Raw genomic sequence first — 21,245 nt, forward strand, 5'->3', positions numbered from 1 at the left:
TTTCATTTATTCACTTTACCCACAATTCAAGCGCTTTTCAAATTTTGAAAACAACATTAAAATTCAAGCATTTTCAAAGATTTTAACTATCCGTAGGAACCTTGTAAATAGAGCAAAATAATCAGTTACTTCTAGAGTACACATGAGATAACTACACCACACTTTGTGGTAATTATTTTTTTTAACAGAAAAGGGGAAACCAATAAAATATCACATTTATGTTTATTTGCATTCAAACAGAGAAAACATTAACTTTGTGTGAACCTGTGTGCTAGACCTAAAATGCCAGAGGGAATATTTTATCACACAAAGAATGGGAATGTGGGCTGCCTTGGCCGAGCGGCAAAAGTAATCCTCAATGGATTCCTCCGGAGCGATATGTTTCGGGTGAAAATGCCGCCATCTCCAAAGAAATGCGTTGCCACAGCTCTTTAGTCTGTTTTCCTCTCTTCAAATTCTGAAGTACGTCGTTTAACTGCATGACACCCACGGGCGTGAAACAGAACGCGCTTCGGGCCCCACGGATGATGTTAACGAAGTCGTCGTAGTCGGCCGGTGTTAAGTGGATGAGCCTGTGGTGGATATACTGCAAAGAAGAAGTATAGAGAATGATTTTGTTGGAGCGTTTTCTAAAATACAACAATTTGGAGTCAAAACACAGTTTTTGGTAAAAACAAACTGATATTGGGAGTTGCTCGTTCTAACACCTGATGCAGACTTCATCCTGAATGGATGCTGTGTATTGTGGTTCTGCTGCACTCTGCCACCGGCTTTCTGCACCTTTCCATTTCTTACAGATGCCCGATATGAACTTTTATAAAGCTTAGAGGATTTTATACATTCGACTATAAAGGATTTTATACGATTTACTACAAGTTACATGTATTCAGTTTAATGCAATAAAGATATTCACTGACTTTACTTTAGTTCAATGTACAATAAAAGGTCAGGGCAGGCTGTGTGGAATGCATAAATGGTACTTGTGTTGTCTAGTGCTTTTGATAACAGGATTCATGGATTTGCTGACGCAGAATGAACCAGACATCAAGGCGCTATGTTGTGAGATTGTTGAGCGCAAACAACTGCTTGGCACGCCCATGGGAGGAGCTGAGACGTCATCTTGAGAGTAGGATGTCTTTGCTTTGTTTATTGAAATGTATAAATGATCCCGGGCAACTTAGATGGGGGCCGTCTCCTGTTTACACTTAGATCTGCTGTTAGGAACAATAAACCATCCGCCCCCGTGTGGAAATGCCGCCTCCTGGTCCTTTTTCTCTTAAGAAACGAGCGGGCATATTTGTTGGATGAATGTAGGTCGTGTTTGGTTAATGGAGTCAGATAACAAATTCGAACAATTTGGTAAATGCCACATTTTGATAGTTAAATCTCAACAAGCTCAAAAAAATTACATGAGAAAGGCAGGAAGTCAAATGTCAAATCCGGCACGGCAAAAATGAGCTCTTCTGTTCCTCGCTCGCAGCAATGGCAACCATACAAATGCGAGTGATTTTAGGTGGAACTACAGTAACAGCAGAAAAAATGCCACCAGGCCTGACAAAAGTCGCAGCAATATGCAATCGGGGATAATGGATCCTGGCCACACAAGTGTAGATAACTTTTTAGTGGACATAACTGCAAAAAAGAGCTGCCATGCCCGACATAAATTCGCTCTGCCTGTACCCGCTCACAGAAATATGGGATTAGGAATAACAGATCGCAGCTGAATGAGCGCAGTTCATTTTAGACAGAAATACAGTAATGGCAAAGAGTCACCAGGCCTGACAAAGCTGCGCTTTGATGGTCCCCGCTTGCATAAATATGCGACTAGGGATAATGGATCAGACCCCACGAGTGCAATTCAATTAACGGTGGACACGACAGCAAAAATAGCCATCAAGACAGACAAAGGTGCGCTATGCCAGTCGCCGCTCATAGCAATATGGGATTGGGAATAATGGATCGCGGCTTTACATAAAGAAATTAGATTTTTGAGTCATATTTGAGGAACTCTCCAACCCCCATCTAGTTTGTGATTTGTTGTTTATCATCAGAGATAAAGATACATATCCATATATCAAATTAAGCAGTTTGAGAAACAAGCCAACTGTACGTCTTTACGTCAGTCAGGAGTTGAATAACTCCAATAAATGTAACATTTTTTAACCCCAAAACTTACTTAGTATGGTAACCCTATGAGCCAAATTCCCAGGAAATCAAATCCAAAAAGTGTATCCGTGAACGATAAGAACGCTGTTGTTTACAAGTAGCGTGAACGCCAGAGGCATTTTATTTTCAAGGAGGAACAAACCATTCTTGCCAGGGAAAGTAAATGAAACTGGGTCAAGACTCTCACTAGATGAAAACATTGCAAAGTTCACACAAAAATAATGATACCGTTCCAGACGAGCACGTCATGATATAAGACGTTTTTCAAACAAGCATTTCCAGATGATACCACTGGAGATCTCTCACCATACTTCTACGATTTTTGCCAATTGGAGCAACTTAATGAGTTTGTGTCCTACCTGCAGGTAGGACTGCTGGCAGCGCTGAAGAAGCTGGTGAAAGGCGGGTGTTCGAAGGTGGGCATGAATATGAGCGGGATTAAGCCTCTGAAGAGCCTCCATGATGATTTCCTGTAGAACAAACGGACTCAGCACACCTTTTGCTGCTCCGACACAGAATTGGTACATGTAGTTGACTCCTGAACAAAAAAGATGAGGAAAAAAAAGGCAACGTAAAAATAAAACAACTAAAGATGATAGCTAAATACTGCAGTGTTTGCAATAACGGTCACAAAATTGAAAAGGACTTGTAGTTTTATATGAACAGTACAGTAGACTCCTTGGGCTACCTTTCACTGTGGAATAGGACGTGTTCCCTGCCCATTGTTCCCGAATTTTTAGCCATAAGACAACATCAACAACAAATTATTGCGATTTTGTGTGTATGACAGAGAGATGGTTGGTTGGTATGTTGGTAGGTTGGTTAGATCTTAGGCACGTGGGTCGTAGGGACACCATTTCCTGTGGTGTGTCTTGGGCAAGTACAGCCTGGTTGTGCCTGACCCTCTCAAGGTTTCTAATCTGTCTCGAACCAGTAACAATTTGCGTGATAGGTAAATGTGCTAACCACTGCACTATGAATACATGCCTCAATACATTTTAACTATTGTTCTATAAAATGCTGATATACTATTGGTTTGTGCCATCGCATCATGAATATACCGATGTGCTATTGGCTGAACTCCCTCCCAGGATCTCTCTTCACTAAGTTCAGAACTTCGCAAGTTAGTGCAATACAATAGTGTTCTTTTTTTGTGCTCTTTGATTTTGTTTATTTTTTTCCTAGTTTGTGAACTGCTAACGTAGTTCCCTTGTGCCGTAGTTAAGCTAACAAACGCAAACACATGCTGCCAGAAGTCGACTTGCAGGGAAAGGAAAATAAAACTCAGTATTTTGTGACCTCTCGCTTTGTTTCAAATTGTTCTTCTAACAAATTGAATCATCCTTGAATCGTTTTACATTCAACAGTATCAAACTTCTTTTAATAGAGAGATTTTCACCCATACTGGCTATAATTAAAACCATAGTTAGCCATGTAAGACATTTCCAAGCCTTCAATTTTGATTTTGAAGACAATTGACCCAGTTATTATGACCCGGACATGGTTGTAATCGTAGATCTTTCCTGTAAATATAACAACAGAAAATACATCATCAATCATGAGCTCACCTAGTCTTGAGGCAAGTCCCAGAAGCCATTTTACGTCTTCTGTGTACGGAGGGTTTCGTACAAAGTTGTGTGGGTGATCGTTATGAGCTCTCCTTGCTAGCATCTCCAGCGCTAGCATACCTGAACAAAACCGGGGCGGTGATTATTACATGGTAGATATACACAATGTTTGAAAAAGCTAATTCTCACCAACTCCATAGGCAGAATGGAGATAGGGCACGCCCTGTTGGCTGATTGCCTGATTGTGTTGTTCCTCCTCCAGCGGATAGGGGGCGCTAGGGACAGGACTCGGCTGTGACGAAATAGAGGAAGCCTGGATGGCTTGTATTGTGGATCCTGCATGGATAGCACCGACTACAAAATGTGACAGAAAAGCTGTAGTTAAAAACAGACATTGTCTTGAATACAATACGCTCAAACCAAAACAAAAGTCAGCCCTGACCTGCGACGTTAGTGTTAATTGGTAGACTGGGCTCAGAATGGTAGTGGGGGTAGGCCATAGAGGGCATGGGCATTGCAGTAAATGTCACTGCAGTCGCCGTCATGGAAGGCGAAGGACCGGTAACCACTGAAAAGGGGTACTGGGTTCCAATAAAGGTTGGGTGAATACCCTGTTGGTAAAAAATAGATAAAACACCGAAAATCAAGTGCACAGTAAATAACTTGAAAATGAAGGGGAAGAGAGAGTAATCGGATTAAACCAAACACGTTTCCCCTTTTGGTTAGAAATAAGACACAGAACACAGTAAAAACAATAATACGGGTAAAGTAAGAATGCAAAGTTAGTAATTTTACCATCACCCATCTTAAAAACGTAAGCAATAACTAGACCAAGGAGCAAAGAGTGAGTAAGTGAGGGATTGAGCCTAACACTTTCCTTTTTTCCTGTTGGTAAGAAATAGACAAAAATAGGAGTAAAAGTGTAAAAAAGTAAAAAATGCCTAGTTAATTTTACCTGCAGCTAACATGAATAAGCAATTTGTAAGAGCAAGGGGAAGGGGAAGTAATGGGACTGAGTCTAACACGTAGGAAATACAAAACGCTATTCAAAAAAAATGAGTAAAAATGAGCAGCTAATAAATTTACCATTAGCTATTTCAAATAACTTAGCCAATGCCAGAATAAGGAGAAAAACGAAGGGGAAGGGGTAAAAGTGTAAGTGAGCTTTTCTTTCTTCTTAGAATAATAGATGGAAAACCATTTAAACAAAAAAAAAAGAAAAGTAAAAATGCCAATTTAATAATTTTATCATCTGCTATATTAAAGTGGTTAGCCATTGCTAGCAAAATGAAAGAGCAGAGGGAATACTGGGGATTAACACTTTCTCTTTCCCTTTCGCTTAGAGATGGCATAAACCAATGTAAAAAAATAGAATAAAAAGAGTAAAGGGGAAGAAAACCAGTTATCTTAAATAGTTTAGCCATTGTTAAAAGTTAATTGATAAACAAAATCAAGGGGAAGGGGAAGTAATGGGATTGATATAAACAGGTTCCTTTTTTCCCCCTTTTGGTAACAAATAGTCACATAACACAAAAAAAAAACTAAAAGAGAAACATGTAAAAATGCAGGTAGTAATTTTACAATCTGTTATCTTTGAAAAGGTTGGCCAATGCCATAGTAAGTAAAATAAAGGGAGAGTAATGGGATTGAGCCTAACACTCTTTTTTTCTCATCGTAAAGGAAAAATGCACATTTATTAATTCAACCATCAACTATTCTAAATAAGGTATCCATTACAAGAGTAAGGGCAAAAATGAAGGGGAAGGGAAAGTAATCAGATTGAGCCTGACACTTTATTCCTATTATTTTTACTGAATCACACAAGATTTAATAAATAAAACCTTAAATATTAAATAAAATATTTCACCTGTGGGTAGGCTCCTCTGGATACTGGAAAGACAGTCGGTCTAGATGCGTGCTGCAGAGGATGTCCCATGTATTGAGGAGTACAAACTGGGGGCAGATGTGTTTGGATAGTGGTATAAGGGTGAAGGCCATGAGCGTGTGCCATAACCTGCCCCGGCATGGCTTGGGACTCAAATATATTAGAGCCCATCGAGATAACAGAGATCGCAGCTTCTGGGACTGGGACCGAACTTGTGACTGCACCCCCAGCAGAATCCGCAGGGGTGCCACGATCAAAACCACTGCAGCTGGTCTCTGGGGTCCTTCTAGTGACGCATGCTTTGGTCCCACACCGTCCCAAAGACTCCCTTTGCTGGGGTAAGGTCCCTAAGGTTGCATGCTCATAGAGCCAGTACCACTGATGAGCCACTTCAAACAGTACTTCTGGATAAACACCTCCACCTTTTGCTGCTTCTTCGACCGCTATGCAGGCTTTTTCTAGCATCACGTTGTCCTGGGAAAACAAAAACAAAATACAACTCCAATAAAGACAAAACAAAGAACATAAAAGCAAAGAAAAGAAACAATAAATAAGACCACGGATAGAAAATATACCGTATTTTCCAGACTATAAGGCGCACCTAAAAACCCCAAATTGGCCAGAAATTTGAAAGTGTGCCTTTTATACCACAGAATACAGTGGATACGACTGAAAAAGCATACAGTATTTATAGAAGTGCATTTCTACAGAAGGTTTTACGGTACATAACCATATTTGCACAACGACTGATCCATGGAAAATCATTGCTGGTGAAGATTTATAGTAATGGGAATTGAACCCAGGTCTTGGCGGTACGGTCAACTGCACTTCACCAGTGGTACGGATTGCATACGAAAAGCCTATCTCTCTTACTCACGGTGCCAAAAACATTTATTTGCATAGTGCATTTTGATAGGTTAAACCAGGGATCAGCAACCTTTTCGGTGTGGAGTGCCACTTTCAAATTTCCTTGTAAATCAGTGTGCCACACCAAGATTAATGACTCGCACAACATTTTTTTAATATCCAACAGAGCTGTCATTTTACACCAGTCCAAATATACAACATGGATATACATTTTAATTGTATAAACCTCAGTGTTTTTCAACCCTTTTTGAACTAAGGTACACTTTTATTTATAAAAAGGTTCCGAGGCACACATCCGTCAAAAATGTTTGAAAATGAAGTTATGTCAAATATTTCACTGTACTACCGCAGAGGCAGATAATTAGTATATAAAAAGAAGAAAATAATACTTAAAATAAAAAAGAATGATGTGCTTTATGTTTTTAATTTTTACAGTACAATCTTAAACCGCTTTCTAAAACAAATTAAGTTATTAAATGTACTGTTCTACCTCATGAGCAGATAATTAGTATATAAAAAGTATATAAAAATCTACTTCCACCTACTGATATGGATCACTATTACAGTTCCTTGTTTGAAGATAGCAAAAATACTGAATAATGGCCTGATTTTTTGGAAAGACACACGCGCACACGCGCATACACGCACACACACGCATACACGCACTTCTTAAAAATATTAGCCATCAGTAAATGCTTTCCTGTGCTTTGCTATGCAGTGAGCCATGTGATCACTTGCTTCAGTGGTGATGTTTTTAGGGGTGACAAAGGTTTTCAGGGTCTGTTTTTGTTTCCCATACCTTGGACACAGCGCGTTTTAATGTCTACGCCTTGAATTCATGTTTCGTCTCGTAATGACGTTTAACTCTTGCCGTGCGAGGTCCAACGCTCTCGAGGCATAATGCACGAAACAGCACGGTCATTTTTTTGCACAAAGCCTCATTCGTCTGTCCACGCTGGCTGGAAAGAACTAGATGTTTTCGCTCGAGGAGCCGTCATAATTCGTTCATTTATCGCGTGCTCGTGTTTCGTTGCCTGGGTTAAAACACGGAGCTCTCCTCTGCGAGACGCCGCGCAAACACACACGAAGCAGAAGAGGAAATGCGCTACCGTAAACACGGCGCGCAACTGAAAAATGTCTAAATTTCAGGTAAAAATGTGCATTTTGAAAAAAATAATCACGATTATGTAAATTTACACAAAGTAGGAAAATATATACAGGTACATATGTACTATTTAGCGTAACACAAGGAAGTTTCCTTCATTATGACCCGAAAACGGACAAACAAACCAAAATAACCACCTTCAACTTAGAACAACGATAAGGAAAACAAATCACCTGTTCTTTGCACTGCACCAAGGCTCTCTGGATCTCATTTGGATTCAGAGCATGTGCGTGAGGCAGGCAGCTGAGAGCCAGTTCTGCAGCTGCACGGACCATATTGAGATCTCTCGCCCGTGACGCTCGATCAGCCAATGATGCTACTTCTGGAGGTGTGAGGTGCCCGTCCCAGCACTCCATCAAAATGTTAAGAGCGGCACTTCCAATCTCCATTGCTTGACCTAAGAAGATAACATACTCAATGAAATAACCCCTACTAAAAATATAGACAGTGTGTATTTCAATGTAGTAAAACGCACCGGTAATCCAGGACACCTGCGACGAATACGTTCTAGACAACCAGTTAGGAGAGACAAAATTGTGGAGACCAAGAGCGTACAGGCCAATCTCAAAAGCACAAATATGAAGGTTTCTGTGAGGTCCCAGGTGTGCTCCGCTAACAGAAGGCTGGGTGAAAATGGAGGTGGACGAATTTCCTCCAGCTTTGATGAGAACAGTTTTGGCTAACTCAAAGTAGAAGTGAGCTGCGGCTTCTGACGGTTGGTTGGGCACATGAGGGACGTGACACTCTGGACGACGACCTTTGTACCTAGAGACAAAATGGGAATCTAAATTCACTTTCTTTGAATCGACTGTCAATGCATGTATCGTGAAATTCTACAGTTTTTTCAAAGTTGTAAAGTGAAAAAATTCACCACTAGGATTTTTAGTTGCTCAGAATACAGCTGTGCATTGGAATAAGACACATGATGGAAGCCCAGAGGAAACCACTTCATAAACTTCGGAAGCCTGTTTCACTATTTTTCACTTGCGTCAGAAAATATAAATTTCAGGGTGTGTTAATCCCTTTGAGAGACAACATAGGTAACTCATGGAGCAGCAGAAAATAGCAAAAAGCTGGAGTTGGTCAGAGCTGGTGTAAGTAGTTAAATTTAGATGATACTTGTAGAAGCTCCTAAAAGGCCAGAAAAAAATGCCGAGAGCAAACTGGAATTTGTCAAACATCTGGACCCTGAATCACATAACTCAGTGATGTTCTCTTGCATGACTAGCTGTAAGAACGCGAGTGACACTGAAGGACTAAGTAAGCTTTATTTTTACACGAAGCAGATAAAAGTAACCATAGCGGTGAATCGCAGCGTTCAATCAAGTGGCTCACTTGAGTGGCTAAAGGAGGAAACAGTGGAGAGAATGCATAATATGCCTGAATCACAGAACTCAGCGACCATTCCATTCACTCAAGTGTGGAAAGTAAGGTACCTTGCAATGTCTTCATTCAGGCTTCCATAGTAGTGAAATGGTGGCCAAACATGGTCACTTTCTTAAAAGGGGTCTCAAGTTGTGTAATCTAATTACAAATCTTTAAAGCTACGATTCTTTAAACATAGCAGATTTGTGATTTAGTTCAGCTTTAAACTTCTCCCCAACAGTATCTCGGACCTGGCTGGTGTGTTCCTCGTTCTTCATGATGCTCTCTGCGCTTTAAACAGACCTCTGAGACTATCACAGTGCAGGTGCATTTATAGAGAGACTTGATTACCCACAGGTGGATTCCATTTATCATCGTTAGTCATTTAGATCAACATTGAATCAATCAGAGATCCTCACTGAACTTCTGGACAGAGTTTGCTGCACTGAAAGTAAAGGGGCTGAATAATTTTGCACACCCACTTTTTCGTTTTTATTTGTTAAAAAAGTTTAAAATATCCAAAGAAGTGTGTTCCATTTCATGACTGTCTCCCACTTAGTATTGATGCTTCACAAGAAATTACAGTTTTATATCTTTATGTTTGAAGTCTGAAATGTGGCAAAAGGTCACAAAGTTCAAGTGGGCCAAATAGTTTCGCAAGCCATTGTTTCTTGGATCAGTAGTGTTCTATTTGAATGTGTGATGTATTTTTACACCGCTAGGGCTCGCTATAATATACACACTGTAGCTGTAAATACATGCACGATTACCTGCTGGTGTCAGTGCTTTTGACCCTGGCACCTTCTCCTGCACGGTGAGATCCACTGGAGGAGGAAGATCCGAGGGATTCCGAAGATGAGCTACTGATGCTGTCGCTATCTTGGCCTCGTCCCCATGAAGCTGCGGCCCACCCACCTCGTAACGGTCGCCGGCTGAGGGTGGGAGAACTGTCCGAGGTTGTCTCTGGAGCGCTGCTGTCAATACTTGCCATGCCTGTACAGAAGAAATTCATGCTTTGTGTTACTTTCTGATTAAGTTATCATTAAGTATATTTTTAGGAACATATTTTGGCCACAAAATTGAAATGGCATTTTGGAAGGGGTTACTAATTTATTTTAGTGATATGTCGTCAGCATTTTCTAATGCACTGTAACAATCGCAACTCCTCTTTTTTTGTCCAGTTTAAAAATAACCTACTGATTAACTAGTTGACTGATTTAAAATAAACCAAACAATTTAATTGGATCTACTTAAATGAATGTAATCTCCAAACACTTATTAAAAGCTTAACCTTAATGTTGATGAATAAGGGTAATGAGGATGAGCTCTACCATGATTCTGCCAATAAGCGATACAATCCATTCATACATTGACAACCACTTATCCGGGGTCAGGTCGCAGCGGCACCACTCCAATAGGGAAGCCCAGACCTCTCTGTCTCCAACTACTTCGTCCTAAGTCTCTCAGCTGGCCTGGGGACACTTTGGGATTTCGCCTTTTCCAAGCCACCTTGCTTTGAAGTCTCTTAGCTGGCCTAGGATTGCCTCAGGATCCCAACTGTTTTCAGCCACTATGTCGGTTTTCTATGTCTCTCATCTGGCCTGGAATCACCTCCGGTTCTCACCTGTTCCTAGCCGCTTTGTCCTGATCCTACGTCTATCAGCTGCCTGGGACGCCTTGGGATCTTGCCTATTACCAGACACATTTTCTTCATGCTATGTCTCCTAGTTGGCCTAGGGGCTGCTTGTCCCCAGACACGTTGTACTTTTCCTTTTTCTCTCAGCTGGCCTGGGAATACCTCAGGATCCTGCCTGTCTGCAGCCACTAAGTCTATTTCCTATGTTTCTCAGCCAGCCTAGGATATCCACAAGATCCAAACTGCTCCCAGCCACTTAGTCCTTTTCCCATGTCTCTCAGCTGGCTTGAGAAGTGCCTCGGGATCCTACCTGTCCCCAGCCACCTTGTCTTGGTCTGATCTTTTTCAGCTGGCCTGGGAACACCTCGTCTGAACACCATGTCTAAACAAACTTTGTGTCTCCGCCTAGAGGTTTAACTTAAATTACGTGCACTATCAACAGAAATAACAAAAGCAGAAAAGTGACAGTTCAAACAAAGGTCATGTCACCACCTAACGGTCAAACATATCCAATGTACTGTAACTATCAACAGACATTACAGAGGCAGACCACTCCATGCCTGGCATTTTCAGACATAACTAACTTAAAAACTCTCATAAAAGTCTGGCCCTCCTTTTGAAAGGGTAGGACAACTTCAGAAATCGGTCTGAGGGATGACTAGGCTAGTCCTTAAGATGTCATCCTCATTTCTCTCTTCCACCCTTCTAATTACAGTTTAGAAAAGTTGACGCATTTGACAGGTCACTCGTTACTAGGCAACTGAATCACTTTCATTAACACTATGTCGTAATGTTTTGGACGTTCGGTTGTTCTTAATGCCACTTGCGTCTTTTAAGGCGTTCTCAGGCCAACTGATTGACATATATTTTCCAAGGTTGTCGGGTCTCCAGCTGGCGACACATGCCCAAAACACCTAACCACAGAGGAGTCCAGGAGCCATCCATAACCAAATGTCCTAGCAACCTTAACCAGGCCATATAAATTTCTCTCTGACGTGCAAAATTGCCAAGGGAATGAATCATCTCAAAACTATTTACGGAGCCAAAGATCGAAAGAGTGAGTGATGGTTTTAAACATGCCAGGTGAAATAAAATGTAAACATAATTGAAATGGAAAACATAATTGCCTGTGAGAGTGTTACCGGTCTGTTTCTTCTTCTGGCGAGCAGGTGATCCCCAGCAGCGTTGGCTATATCCACAGCGTGTCCCAAGCGCCAGGCGGCTTGGCACTGTGTTTTCCAATTTGAATGTTGTTGACTCTTTTGGGCAGTCAGTTTGATTGCCTCCCAAGACTAAAAGATGGCAAAGAAATAAGTTATAAAATGATGATACTATATATACATATATTTTTGTAAATCCGATCCCAGACTATTAACTACGAATCACACGATTTACAACCAGGATTGGTTTTGACCAAATGGTCGTAAACCTACTACAATTTCTTCCTCATGCCATGAGGCTCTTTAACTTCACTCGGGGGAGTAAAAGCCCACATTAAACCCCACCCCCATATTTGCATATTACCCTATTTTTATAACAGTGTGTATTTTCCATAGCACTATTTAAATACTCTATGGCAAAACATTATATTGGGTATTTTTTGTATTCTATATCTCTATTTTATTGTTTTATTTTTCAACACAAGGATACTGCTGGAAGTGTGAAATTCCCTACGGGGATGAATAAAGTATCTATCTATCTATCTACAATGGCGGCATCTCCTGCCAAGACAGTGCCTAGTTAATGAGCTAGTGGTAGAACGATGTGCCGGCTTGCCGCCAAAATTTACTAACATGTTACCTGGCTGCTACTCATTGTGGTGCCGGACGCAGATTTTTAAAAAACAAGCATCTGACCGAAAATTGAGCCGTGGTTGTATGTTTACGGATTACAAGGAGTCTGAAAAAGCGTTCAGTTTTCGAGTATGTTAAAGACCCCACAAATCAGATTTACTTGCTGATAAACAACCACAAATTGGCCAGCAATAATAATACAGCTTACCACAATTATTAGTGCTTTGTCCTGCCGTGGTGTTTTGCACAGGTTTCTGTTCATCCATGTCTTCACAAGGTAAAACCAAGGCAGTTGAGGTGTTTGTCAAAGGGGCCACCAAAGTCATACCAGAGGATGACGAGGGACCGTGTTTAGATAGGTTACGTTGACTGGTAGCAGAAGGCTTGCTGGAGTAGAAGGAGCTAAGAGTCTGGGGTTTGTGGGTCTGACTCTCTCGGTCTAAAAGTTTATCAAGTATCTGTACATGAGAAGAAAGTAGTGTTACGAATGAACCCAACAAATTGAGTCACAGGAATAAACATATGGTAGAAAAAACAATGGGGACATTTAAATGGATGTCTGTTATGCTGTTTTTAATTACCTTCTGTTACAACAAAAAGGGTTTTGTACATGCATAAGAAAATTATTGTGCATGAGAAGTATTAGGAGATTTGACACAGAATGAATTTAGCATTTTGTCTTCTGTAGCAAAGCACATGTAAAAGGGCAATTTAAAACTCCCGCACTGCCATATTGTACTTTAATAAATTGGGAATTTTCCCCACCAAAAATTAGGCCTGGTTATAAGGAGAGAACAGAGAACAGACCAACTTTTAAGCAAATTGGATAAAACAACTCGTTATGGGGTTAAGATGCACAATCAGGACTTTTATTTAGTTAATCTCAAGGGGGTGCTCGTGAGACAATTGTCATAAAACCGCAAAATGCATTCTAAAGTATTGCAATAAGAGGGAAGATCTTGAACTCGGGCCTGAACCCATACATTCGATCTGGGTTGGGGCATAAAATGTCAATCATTATGTCGAGCTGGGCTTCTCTCTTGCAATTTTTTTTTAATCGTTTGGGCTCGGGCTATAATACCCGTGGGTTGGTTTGGGTTGGCTTTTTTTAAGCCCTGATCTTACATCTAACTCCAACATTTCCCAGGTTGCATGAATTCAGTACATTTTATCACTTTAAAATCACATAAATAAAAACAAGAATATCTATTTATTTTCTTCCACAGTGAGTTTGTCGCTCAGGCTCTTACAAGACAGACTCTTCTTACCTTTTTCAGCTTGTCCTGGTCATCTTTATATGAGATCATGAGAGCCAGGGCAAGGTCACCCTTAACCCTTCTTGTTCCTTCACAAAGCAAGGGATGCTCTGCTTCACTTACTGTTGTCTTCATTCCTGCATAAAAGATGACCTTATAGTCAGTCAGAAGAAAGTAAAAATGTAAAACAAATGTAGGAAACAATAACTACGATACCTATGTGTTGTTGCAGTTGAAATTTGAAAGCAATTTGTTAAGATTTTTTATTTATTTTTATTACATGATTTTTTTTTCCCCAATTTTCTTAATGAAATACTTGTGCCAATCTTAAAAAAATAAATTGAGGTCCAATTGAGGTTGTTGAAGTGTACTCTAATTAAGAATATTTTACATGGTTTACCAAACACAAAATCAAGCTTTCCATTGCCCTTTTATTCCTATGAGATAAAAAAAATATTGAAAATCTGGAGTGATTGAACTTATGCAGAGAAATGATTGATCATAAAAAAAAATAACAAAATCCATCACTGCAGCCCTAGTATGAAGTCTTTACCTAATGCTGAAACAGCTGCACCAAAGCCAAGGTCTTCATCGCCAGTCTTCTCACTGTTGTGCTTGCGGGTAGGTGGGCTGGAACCAGTTGAAGAAACAACTGCGCAGAATTAAACTATTTTTTAAAAAATGTTTTAGTCCAGTTTAAAGAGCCCATGTTTAACTACACATGCAGGCTACCAAAATATTTTACTTCATTATTTTACTATAAAAAAGGGTGTGTTTTTTTCTGCCAAATCTGCAGTTGAAAATGAGTACATTTTAAATGAAAATCCCCTTTTGCTTTTATGAAAGTTCAACTGACATCCGTGATTACAGAATATATTGTATTTATATCATACATATAAACTGGTTTTGCATTCACCTTAAGCTTATACCTCTCAAATTACTACGCTGTCACCATTACCTTTGTACAAGTGAACCACACGTGCACTACACCAGTCCTATGTTACCACTTCAAGCAAAAAACATATAATTAACGACCTTACAAGCCACACAATTAGATTCACCACCTCATGCATCCATTCAAACCAGCAGCCTTCCCTTTATCTATTTACATAACTGCTGAGTTGTCTCATTCAATTCACCAAAACAAAGGTATCTATCCACCAACCACAGGCGCAATACATGCCTCCCTCTCCTCAGCTCACTAAAATACTTAGCCCGTCTTTCACACACCCTTGCCCTTCTACCAACAGTCTGCGATTCTGATCTATCACACTCTCCTCCCGACTCGTCTTCCCCTTCATTATCCTTTTTACTTACTTCCAAAACGCCCCTTTATTCTTCTTCCCCTGTCTATCATCTGCTGCCCTTTTTGCATCTCTTACCACTCGCTTTACACAATTTCTTTTAATTCTATAAATATCATACCTCCTGATTATCACTCTGCAACCATTTCTCAAAATGCCTTTCTCTTTACCACAACTGCTGCTCTCACATTGTCATTCCACCAACCATTAACCTTTCTTACACCTTCACCAACCTTGCGCATTCCAAATACCTCAACCACGCTGCAGTACTTCTTACATCTTAAGTAAAAGCTTGATATTATTTTAAAAACGTAAATATGTAATAAATTAAAGATTTTTAAAACAAAATTTGGATGCCTGACTTGTTATTTGACGTCCCTGCTGTCATACTGGATTTGACTGCTAGATGAAACTATGTCCTAACAAATAGAAAGCCCTTCCCCACTCTACTCCTTTTAAATAGGAGGCTTATTAAGCAACTCCTTAGGACTGCCTGGTAACTCGAACGTGTGTCAGAAATTTTCACATATCAGACTGGCTGCCCTGTATGTCAATCAAGGGACATCTTTTATACTTAGTATAAAAATGTCAACCTACCATCTCCTGACTATTAAATATACAGAGAGGGGATCATTAATTCGATAAAGCTATGTAATCTATCCACACTGTCATTGCGATCGACTGGTAGATCGCAATCAACGTACTGGGCACCCATGCTCTGATTACTGAGGTGAAGTAAAATATGTCTGAATGCTCTTCAATTTTTGGGCAACTGAAAAACTTTCAAATCAAGACTCGGCCAAACAGGTACAAAACAAAACCCTGACCACTAGCTTAATATCCATTTGTAAATGAACGCCTGAAAAGATGACAAAACCACAGGAAGCGCTTAAAGTAAATTAACCCGTTTTGGTTGTTACCTGGTGCACAGAGGACATCAAATATGAAGCTAGCTAACATGAGAGGAAGGACAGGTCTGTAACCACAGTAGGTTCCATCTCTGAGCTGCTCAGCCCTCTCTCTGATGAGTGACATTTCCGCATGACCGATAGGAAGTTTCTTCAACAGAGCCACGATATCTGACTCTTGGTAAGCCAGTTTCACCTGGTGAAACACACAGAGCATGTTGTGTTAGAAATTGTCATAGGTGATGAGTTCAAATCTAGAAAGTAAATCTCTGCTTCCAATTAGCTTTAACCGCAGGTGCTTGCATAGATTGACTTTAAAGTGACAATGTTTAAAACATTCCATACTAGAGATTGTTGTAGCTTTGAATTTAACTGAAGTATTTGCATTAGAAGAAGACACACCATTGGAGCACGAAGCCAATTTCCATATTGTCCTGCTTTAGAAAGGAAACATTTCCGCTAGTGAAAAGACATGAAAGCTGGTGAGCGACAACAAAAAGACCAAGTGAGCTGGATACAGCCGGAACAGCTAAAAAGAGCAACTAGCTGGGTAGCCCGAGCTAAGTATCTAACTTTAGGGGTTAACAGGAGATTCTATGAAAAAGGCCAGTAAAAACTTGCAAGAGCAAACCAGTTTTTGTCAAGACTCCCTGAATCATGTAGTTAAGCAATGTTCGCTTGCATGACCAACTGTGAATAGTAGTGACTTTAAAGGACAAAGCAAGCTTTATTTAAACAGAGTGACTAAGAATATCAACTGCGGGTAGCTTGGAGCTATAGCCTGCAGCCATGTGGCTAACATGAGTGCAGAGAAGGAAAGATGGGGGGAAAAAAGGGAAAGAGGTTTAAATCAAGAGACTCGATGACCATCACAAGCAGGGTTTAGCTTTGGAAGTTGAGAGGCTGTTAAGTGCTACAGGCTACGATCGCAAAACTGTCATTTGGGCTTCCGTAGTAGTAAGATGGCGGTCGGACATGTCAGCTTCTTCAAAGGGCGTCTTAAGGTGTTATTTTAGCACACATTTCTAAATGTATGAGTATTCTAAAAAAAAAATCATGTTAATAAGATATTACACATGCTTTCGCTTATTATTTCAATCAGTACTGTTTTATTTAAATAAACTATTTCTATAACGGTAGGGGTCGCTATATAATACAAACTGTGGCTTTAAAACAATTAGTAGTTTTATAAAACTATTGATGGAGGAACCTCTAAAGCTTTTGTAGAAGCAGGTGGTCTCTGAAGTTCCAGGGAGAACATCCCAGTGTTGAAAGCCAAGTTATGGAGCTCCGGTCTATCGCTGAGGACAGTGATGAGGAAGGCAGCTTTTGACAACGTATTTGTGGCGATTTGTGTCTGACGGCCTGTTGACACTTTATTCTTCTTGCCCTAAATAATATACAACAATGAGTCCATAATCGACTAACAAATACAAAAACGTTTATAGTAAACTTACCTTGGTCTGTGGTTGTTCCACTTTTAGGTCTGGAGGGTTCGCCATTAGTTCATTTGCTAGATCAACAGCCAGTCGACATGCTTCATTATGGTATCCATGAGCATAAAGAGCCTCGGCACATGCAAAAAGCACCTGAAACAACAATTTATGGGTTCATGCTATTCAATGAATCTCGTGTGCAGTATGCAGTCTGCCTTTTTTATAAAAACAATAATTCAAGCCCCATAAGAAAAATGGCATCAGGTCCCACGAGCTTTGTTTTTAAATGATTGTTCTCTATGTAGAATTTATTGGTCCTCTTGGGGATATTCACTTCCACCTACTGTACCAGAAACAACATGCATTACAGTACATTAAAAACAGCAGAATTACAAACACATATGACAGTGGGACAATAAGGGCGTACTGATTGGATGCGTCTGTGGGGCTGGATATTTAAAAGGGTGATGGCAGCGGGGATCAGGCTTTGCCCAAGGTGGGCCCTTCTGAATCTTATTGTACGCACTGATACTAGTGGGATGAAGTATTGGTGTAGTGGGTGAGTGATGACCTGGAGTATTGTGTTTGCCAGTTGGATTATGGACCTGTTATTTAGGTCTGAAAGACTGGGTATGGGTTGGCCAATGAATTTAGCTGATGTGTAAAAGATATGTGTGAATTTGGTCCAGTTCGTGACAGAGAGCATTGTGAAAAAACTCGTAGAGAAGTACAGGAGTATGGGTTGAACAATGCTTCGGTACAGTAGTAAAGGGAGGTGAAGTGCAACATTCATCCTTTGAATTTACAGATGACAGTCTTGGTTACCCCTTTTTTGAATGTCTTTGGTATGCTGATGAAAGGTGAGTTTGTCGTCTATTGATAATCGCAAGTATTTGAAGGTGTCCACTGTTTCAATTGTTTGTGTGTTTATGATGATGGGGTGTTGGGGTTAGGGGGTTTAACTAAATCTCTTTTGTTTTATCGACATTGATTTCAACATAAGCGGATGTGTATGACTCTATGAATTTTTTGTTTGTGTTATGGTAGTCCAAGACGGATAGACTGCCAGAGAAGAGTGCAGGTAGGGGGGAGCTTGCGAAATGCTGCAGCAGTCGTTTGTATAGAGTGTACACAGGAAAGGGCTCAGGACGCATCCCTGTGGAACACCATGTTTGATAGTAAGTAACGGGGATATCGCTGAGCCCACCCTCTCTGCCTGCAGTCTGTTGGTGAGGAAGTTGTGACCAGTTGAGGGGGGATATTGAGATGGCGTTGTTTCTAGATCAGTAGGTGCTTTGTGAGGAGTTGAAGGCAGAACTGAAATCTACAGAGGATCCTGGCAAAGTTTTCTGCGGGGTTAGACTTTGATGGGATTGGAGCGTTTCACCAAATGAGTGTGTCGTGTGTGTAGCAGATTTGTGTGTCGTACAATGTTGAGCTAAACATCCAAGCAGGCAAAAAGTGGGAACACTGGACCTGGGCCAAATCTAAGGATACATCACTCAAAATGCATGCTGAAGAGGTCATGTCCCGTATAGCAGGAACTAAATGTTGGTTAAACCCAGTCTTGGCTGTCAGCAACACTATGGCCACAACAACAGAGCTGATGTTATCGCTAGCTGAGCTGCAAAAAAAGCACGAGGTGAAAGTGGGAAGCCCTCGCGGCTCGCTTGTTCGGTTATCAAGTCCGATCTTATAAATTTATATCTGAAAATGTCTGTTTGTCCCAGGTTTTATGGACTGTATTGTTGCTAGAGAGTAGGGAGAAGGATGATAAGACAAAACAAACAAAAAAAAAAATCTGAAAAGGTAAAATGTCTATTGGAAGTGAACCCATTGTGATCATTTCCAAATTGACTAACAAATGACTGTTGGATTAATAATAATAATAATAATAATAATTTCCTTTGTATTGTCATTCTTTGTAACAATGTACACAGAACGAAATGTCGATACACCTGACCCGTTGTAGCGAGCCGATGCAGCCGCAGCCAACAGAGGGCGCCGCCATTTTACCAATTGTAAAACATGTTAACCAGTTAAAGTGATAGATTATTATTTCTTACTTGAAAATTTGTTATTTCTCCTATAAGCAATTGGCTTCAACCCGTCATACCATTTGTTATTTCTGGTTGATTTGTTTATTTTGTGAAGTTTGTTTCAACAGCCATGAAAAGAAATAATGCAAAAAAAAAAGCGTGGATTCTAAAAATTACCTTTTTTAATTTACTGTCTTTTGTCTTTGAGGTCCTTAAGTTTGTTTAACTTACCTTATGGGAATTTTAAACTAAAGATTCCGACAGTAATGAGATGAAAATTGATAGCATCCATATGAAAGTAAAATGCATAACCATCCTTATTATTAAAATACAGCTTCACTCACCTCCATACGTCCCTCTTGCTCTAATGGTTTGATCCCTGCAAAGATGTCTGACTCTTCATCGTGGTTGTAAACCCGTTGTCGATCCGCTCCCTCTTCCGAAGTGGGGCTCATGTAGTAAACCTGGTAGTCATCTTCACAACCCTCTTGTCCATTTCCCTGTGCTGCTTCTTGTTGAGCATTTGAGCACACCGTGGGTGCCCTGTTTTCTGCCGCTGCTCCAGCACACATTTCCTGCACAGGGCCTTGAGGAGACTTTGGAAAAAAGGAGTTATTGCATGGCTGGTCACAGGTAACAGAGTCCAAATCTTGGCTCTCTTCAGCGTTCACATCTTGATCCTCGAACCTACTGAAAACATCACCCTCAGCCATGTCTGTATCTTTAAAGGGTATGTCGGCTAAAGCAGGATTTAATGCATGAGCACCGTCTGAAGTTATGTTACCATGTTGGCAGTCAAGAATTTTGTCCTTGGTACTTTCACATGCATTATTTCTTGATTCTTGATCCATTGCACCAGAGGATAAATACATATCTGATCCTGGGGGAGTAAATTCAAATGTATTGCTTGCTTCAGCCCCCAGAGCAAGACTATACCCCTCATCCAGGCCAAGTTCAGCAAAATCTGGCTCCAGAGAGCTGTCCTCACTGCTTGTTCTTCGTTTGGAATTAGCATTTTTATTTCCTCCAAAGCCTCCTCCCTTCCCAAAGCCCTTCATCAGTTTGAGCTTAGTCCCAGAGGTACTAGCCGGTCCTTTGTAAAAGCACTTTCCTCCTCCATCATCTAAAGAGAGTGAAAGACACCCTCCCAGACGAACCAACATAGTTCCACCACCATTCATAGGAAAATTCTTCTTTTTGTTTGCCATCGTCTCCTTTGGCCTCACCACCAGCTCTTCTTGAAATGACTGATTACCTCCTCTTGCTTTACATTCTGCATGTCCTGTTTCAGTCGGTTCCCCAACACATCCTGTACACGTTCTTACTCCTTTCTGTTGCTGCGTTCCTTTTGGCCAGAAGATGGCATTCTTCTTTTCGGCATTACAGGATGTGATTCCTTCCAATGGGTATGCCATTTGCCAGTTGAAATAGCATGACTCTACAGCAGGTTTAAAGCCCTGGAAAAGCTTGTCCAAGGATTTGTGATGTTGCCCACGCTTCACTATCTCGATGACTTTAAGGTGCCAGTGCTTCAAGTGACTTGCCAGTTCCAGACGCCTAAGAGGGATGATTAAAAATATTACGATTGATGTATTCATCGGCCCAAGGATTTACATACACCATAAAGTATTTACACTAGGGGTCACCAACCTTTTTGAAACTGAGAGCCAGGTTGTAATTATTAGAAGTAGGGTCAAAATAGGCTCAGTCAACATCTAAAACATCTTCCTTGGATAACAGCACTGAGTGATTTACATATATAGATAATAAGCAGATTTTGTAAATAATTTTGCATGAATTGATTATGAATTTAAACATTTACATTACTGATGCATCATACCTGTTATGAGTCAAATA

At 40.5% G+C, this 21,245-nt stretch overlaps 1 protein-coding gene across 2 annotated transcripts in view; it reads right to left on the bottom strand.

The window, feature by feature from the left end:
- Nucleotides 1-203: 203 nt before the first annotated feature.
- zswim8 (zinc finger, SWIM-type containing 8) overlaps nucleotides 204-21,245 on the bottom strand; it is a 29,941-nt gene continuing 8,899 nt past the window's right edge. Inside the window, exons 10-26 of one of the 2 annotated variants that reach the window (XM_088351357.1) lie at nucleotides 19,733-20,945; nucleotides 17,371-17,502; nucleotides 17,124-17,303; nucleotides 15,926-16,109; nucleotides 14,255-14,353; nucleotides 13,714-13,838; nucleotides 12,654-12,903; nucleotides 11,795-11,944; nucleotides 9,787-10,009; nucleotides 8,127-8,416; nucleotides 7,825-8,048; nucleotides 5,602-6,093; nucleotides 4,177-4,345; nucleotides 3,924-4,088; nucleotides 3,735-3,854; nucleotides 2,526-2,704; nucleotides 204-586 (exon numbers count right to left, since the gene is read on the bottom strand). In XM_088351357.1, coding sequence (XP_088207483.1) covers nucleotides 356-586; nucleotides 2,526-2,704; nucleotides 3,735-3,854; nucleotides 3,924-4,088; nucleotides 4,177-4,345; nucleotides 5,602-6,093; nucleotides 7,825-8,048; nucleotides 8,127-8,416; nucleotides 9,787-10,009; nucleotides 11,795-11,944; nucleotides 12,654-12,903; nucleotides 13,714-13,838; nucleotides 14,255-14,353; nucleotides 15,926-16,109; nucleotides 17,124-17,303; nucleotides 17,371-17,502; nucleotides 19,733-20,945 — 4,426 coding nt within the window. In that variant the 3' untranslated portion in view covers nucleotides 204-355. Of the gene's footprint in view, nucleotides 587-2,525; nucleotides 2,705-3,734; nucleotides 3,855-3,923; nucleotides 4,089-4,176; nucleotides 4,346-5,601; nucleotides 6,094-7,824; nucleotides 8,049-8,126; nucleotides 8,417-9,786; nucleotides 10,010-11,779; nucleotides 11,945-12,653; nucleotides 12,904-13,713; nucleotides 13,839-14,254; nucleotides 14,354-15,925; nucleotides 16,110-17,123; nucleotides 17,304-17,370; nucleotides 17,503-19,732; nucleotides 20,946-21,245 lie in introns of both variants that reach the window. The other variant, XM_088351356.1, reaches the window with a different exon arrangement.

This window comes from Urocampus carinirostris, chromosome 13 (genome assembly GCF_059441175.1).
Source record: "Urocampus carinirostris isolate Australia breed hairy pipefish chromosome 13, RoL_Ucar_1.0, whole genome shotgun sequence".
Classification (NCBI taxonomy): Eukaryota; Metazoa; Chordata; class Actinopteri; order Syngnathiformes; family Syngnathidae; genus Urocampus; species Urocampus carinirostris.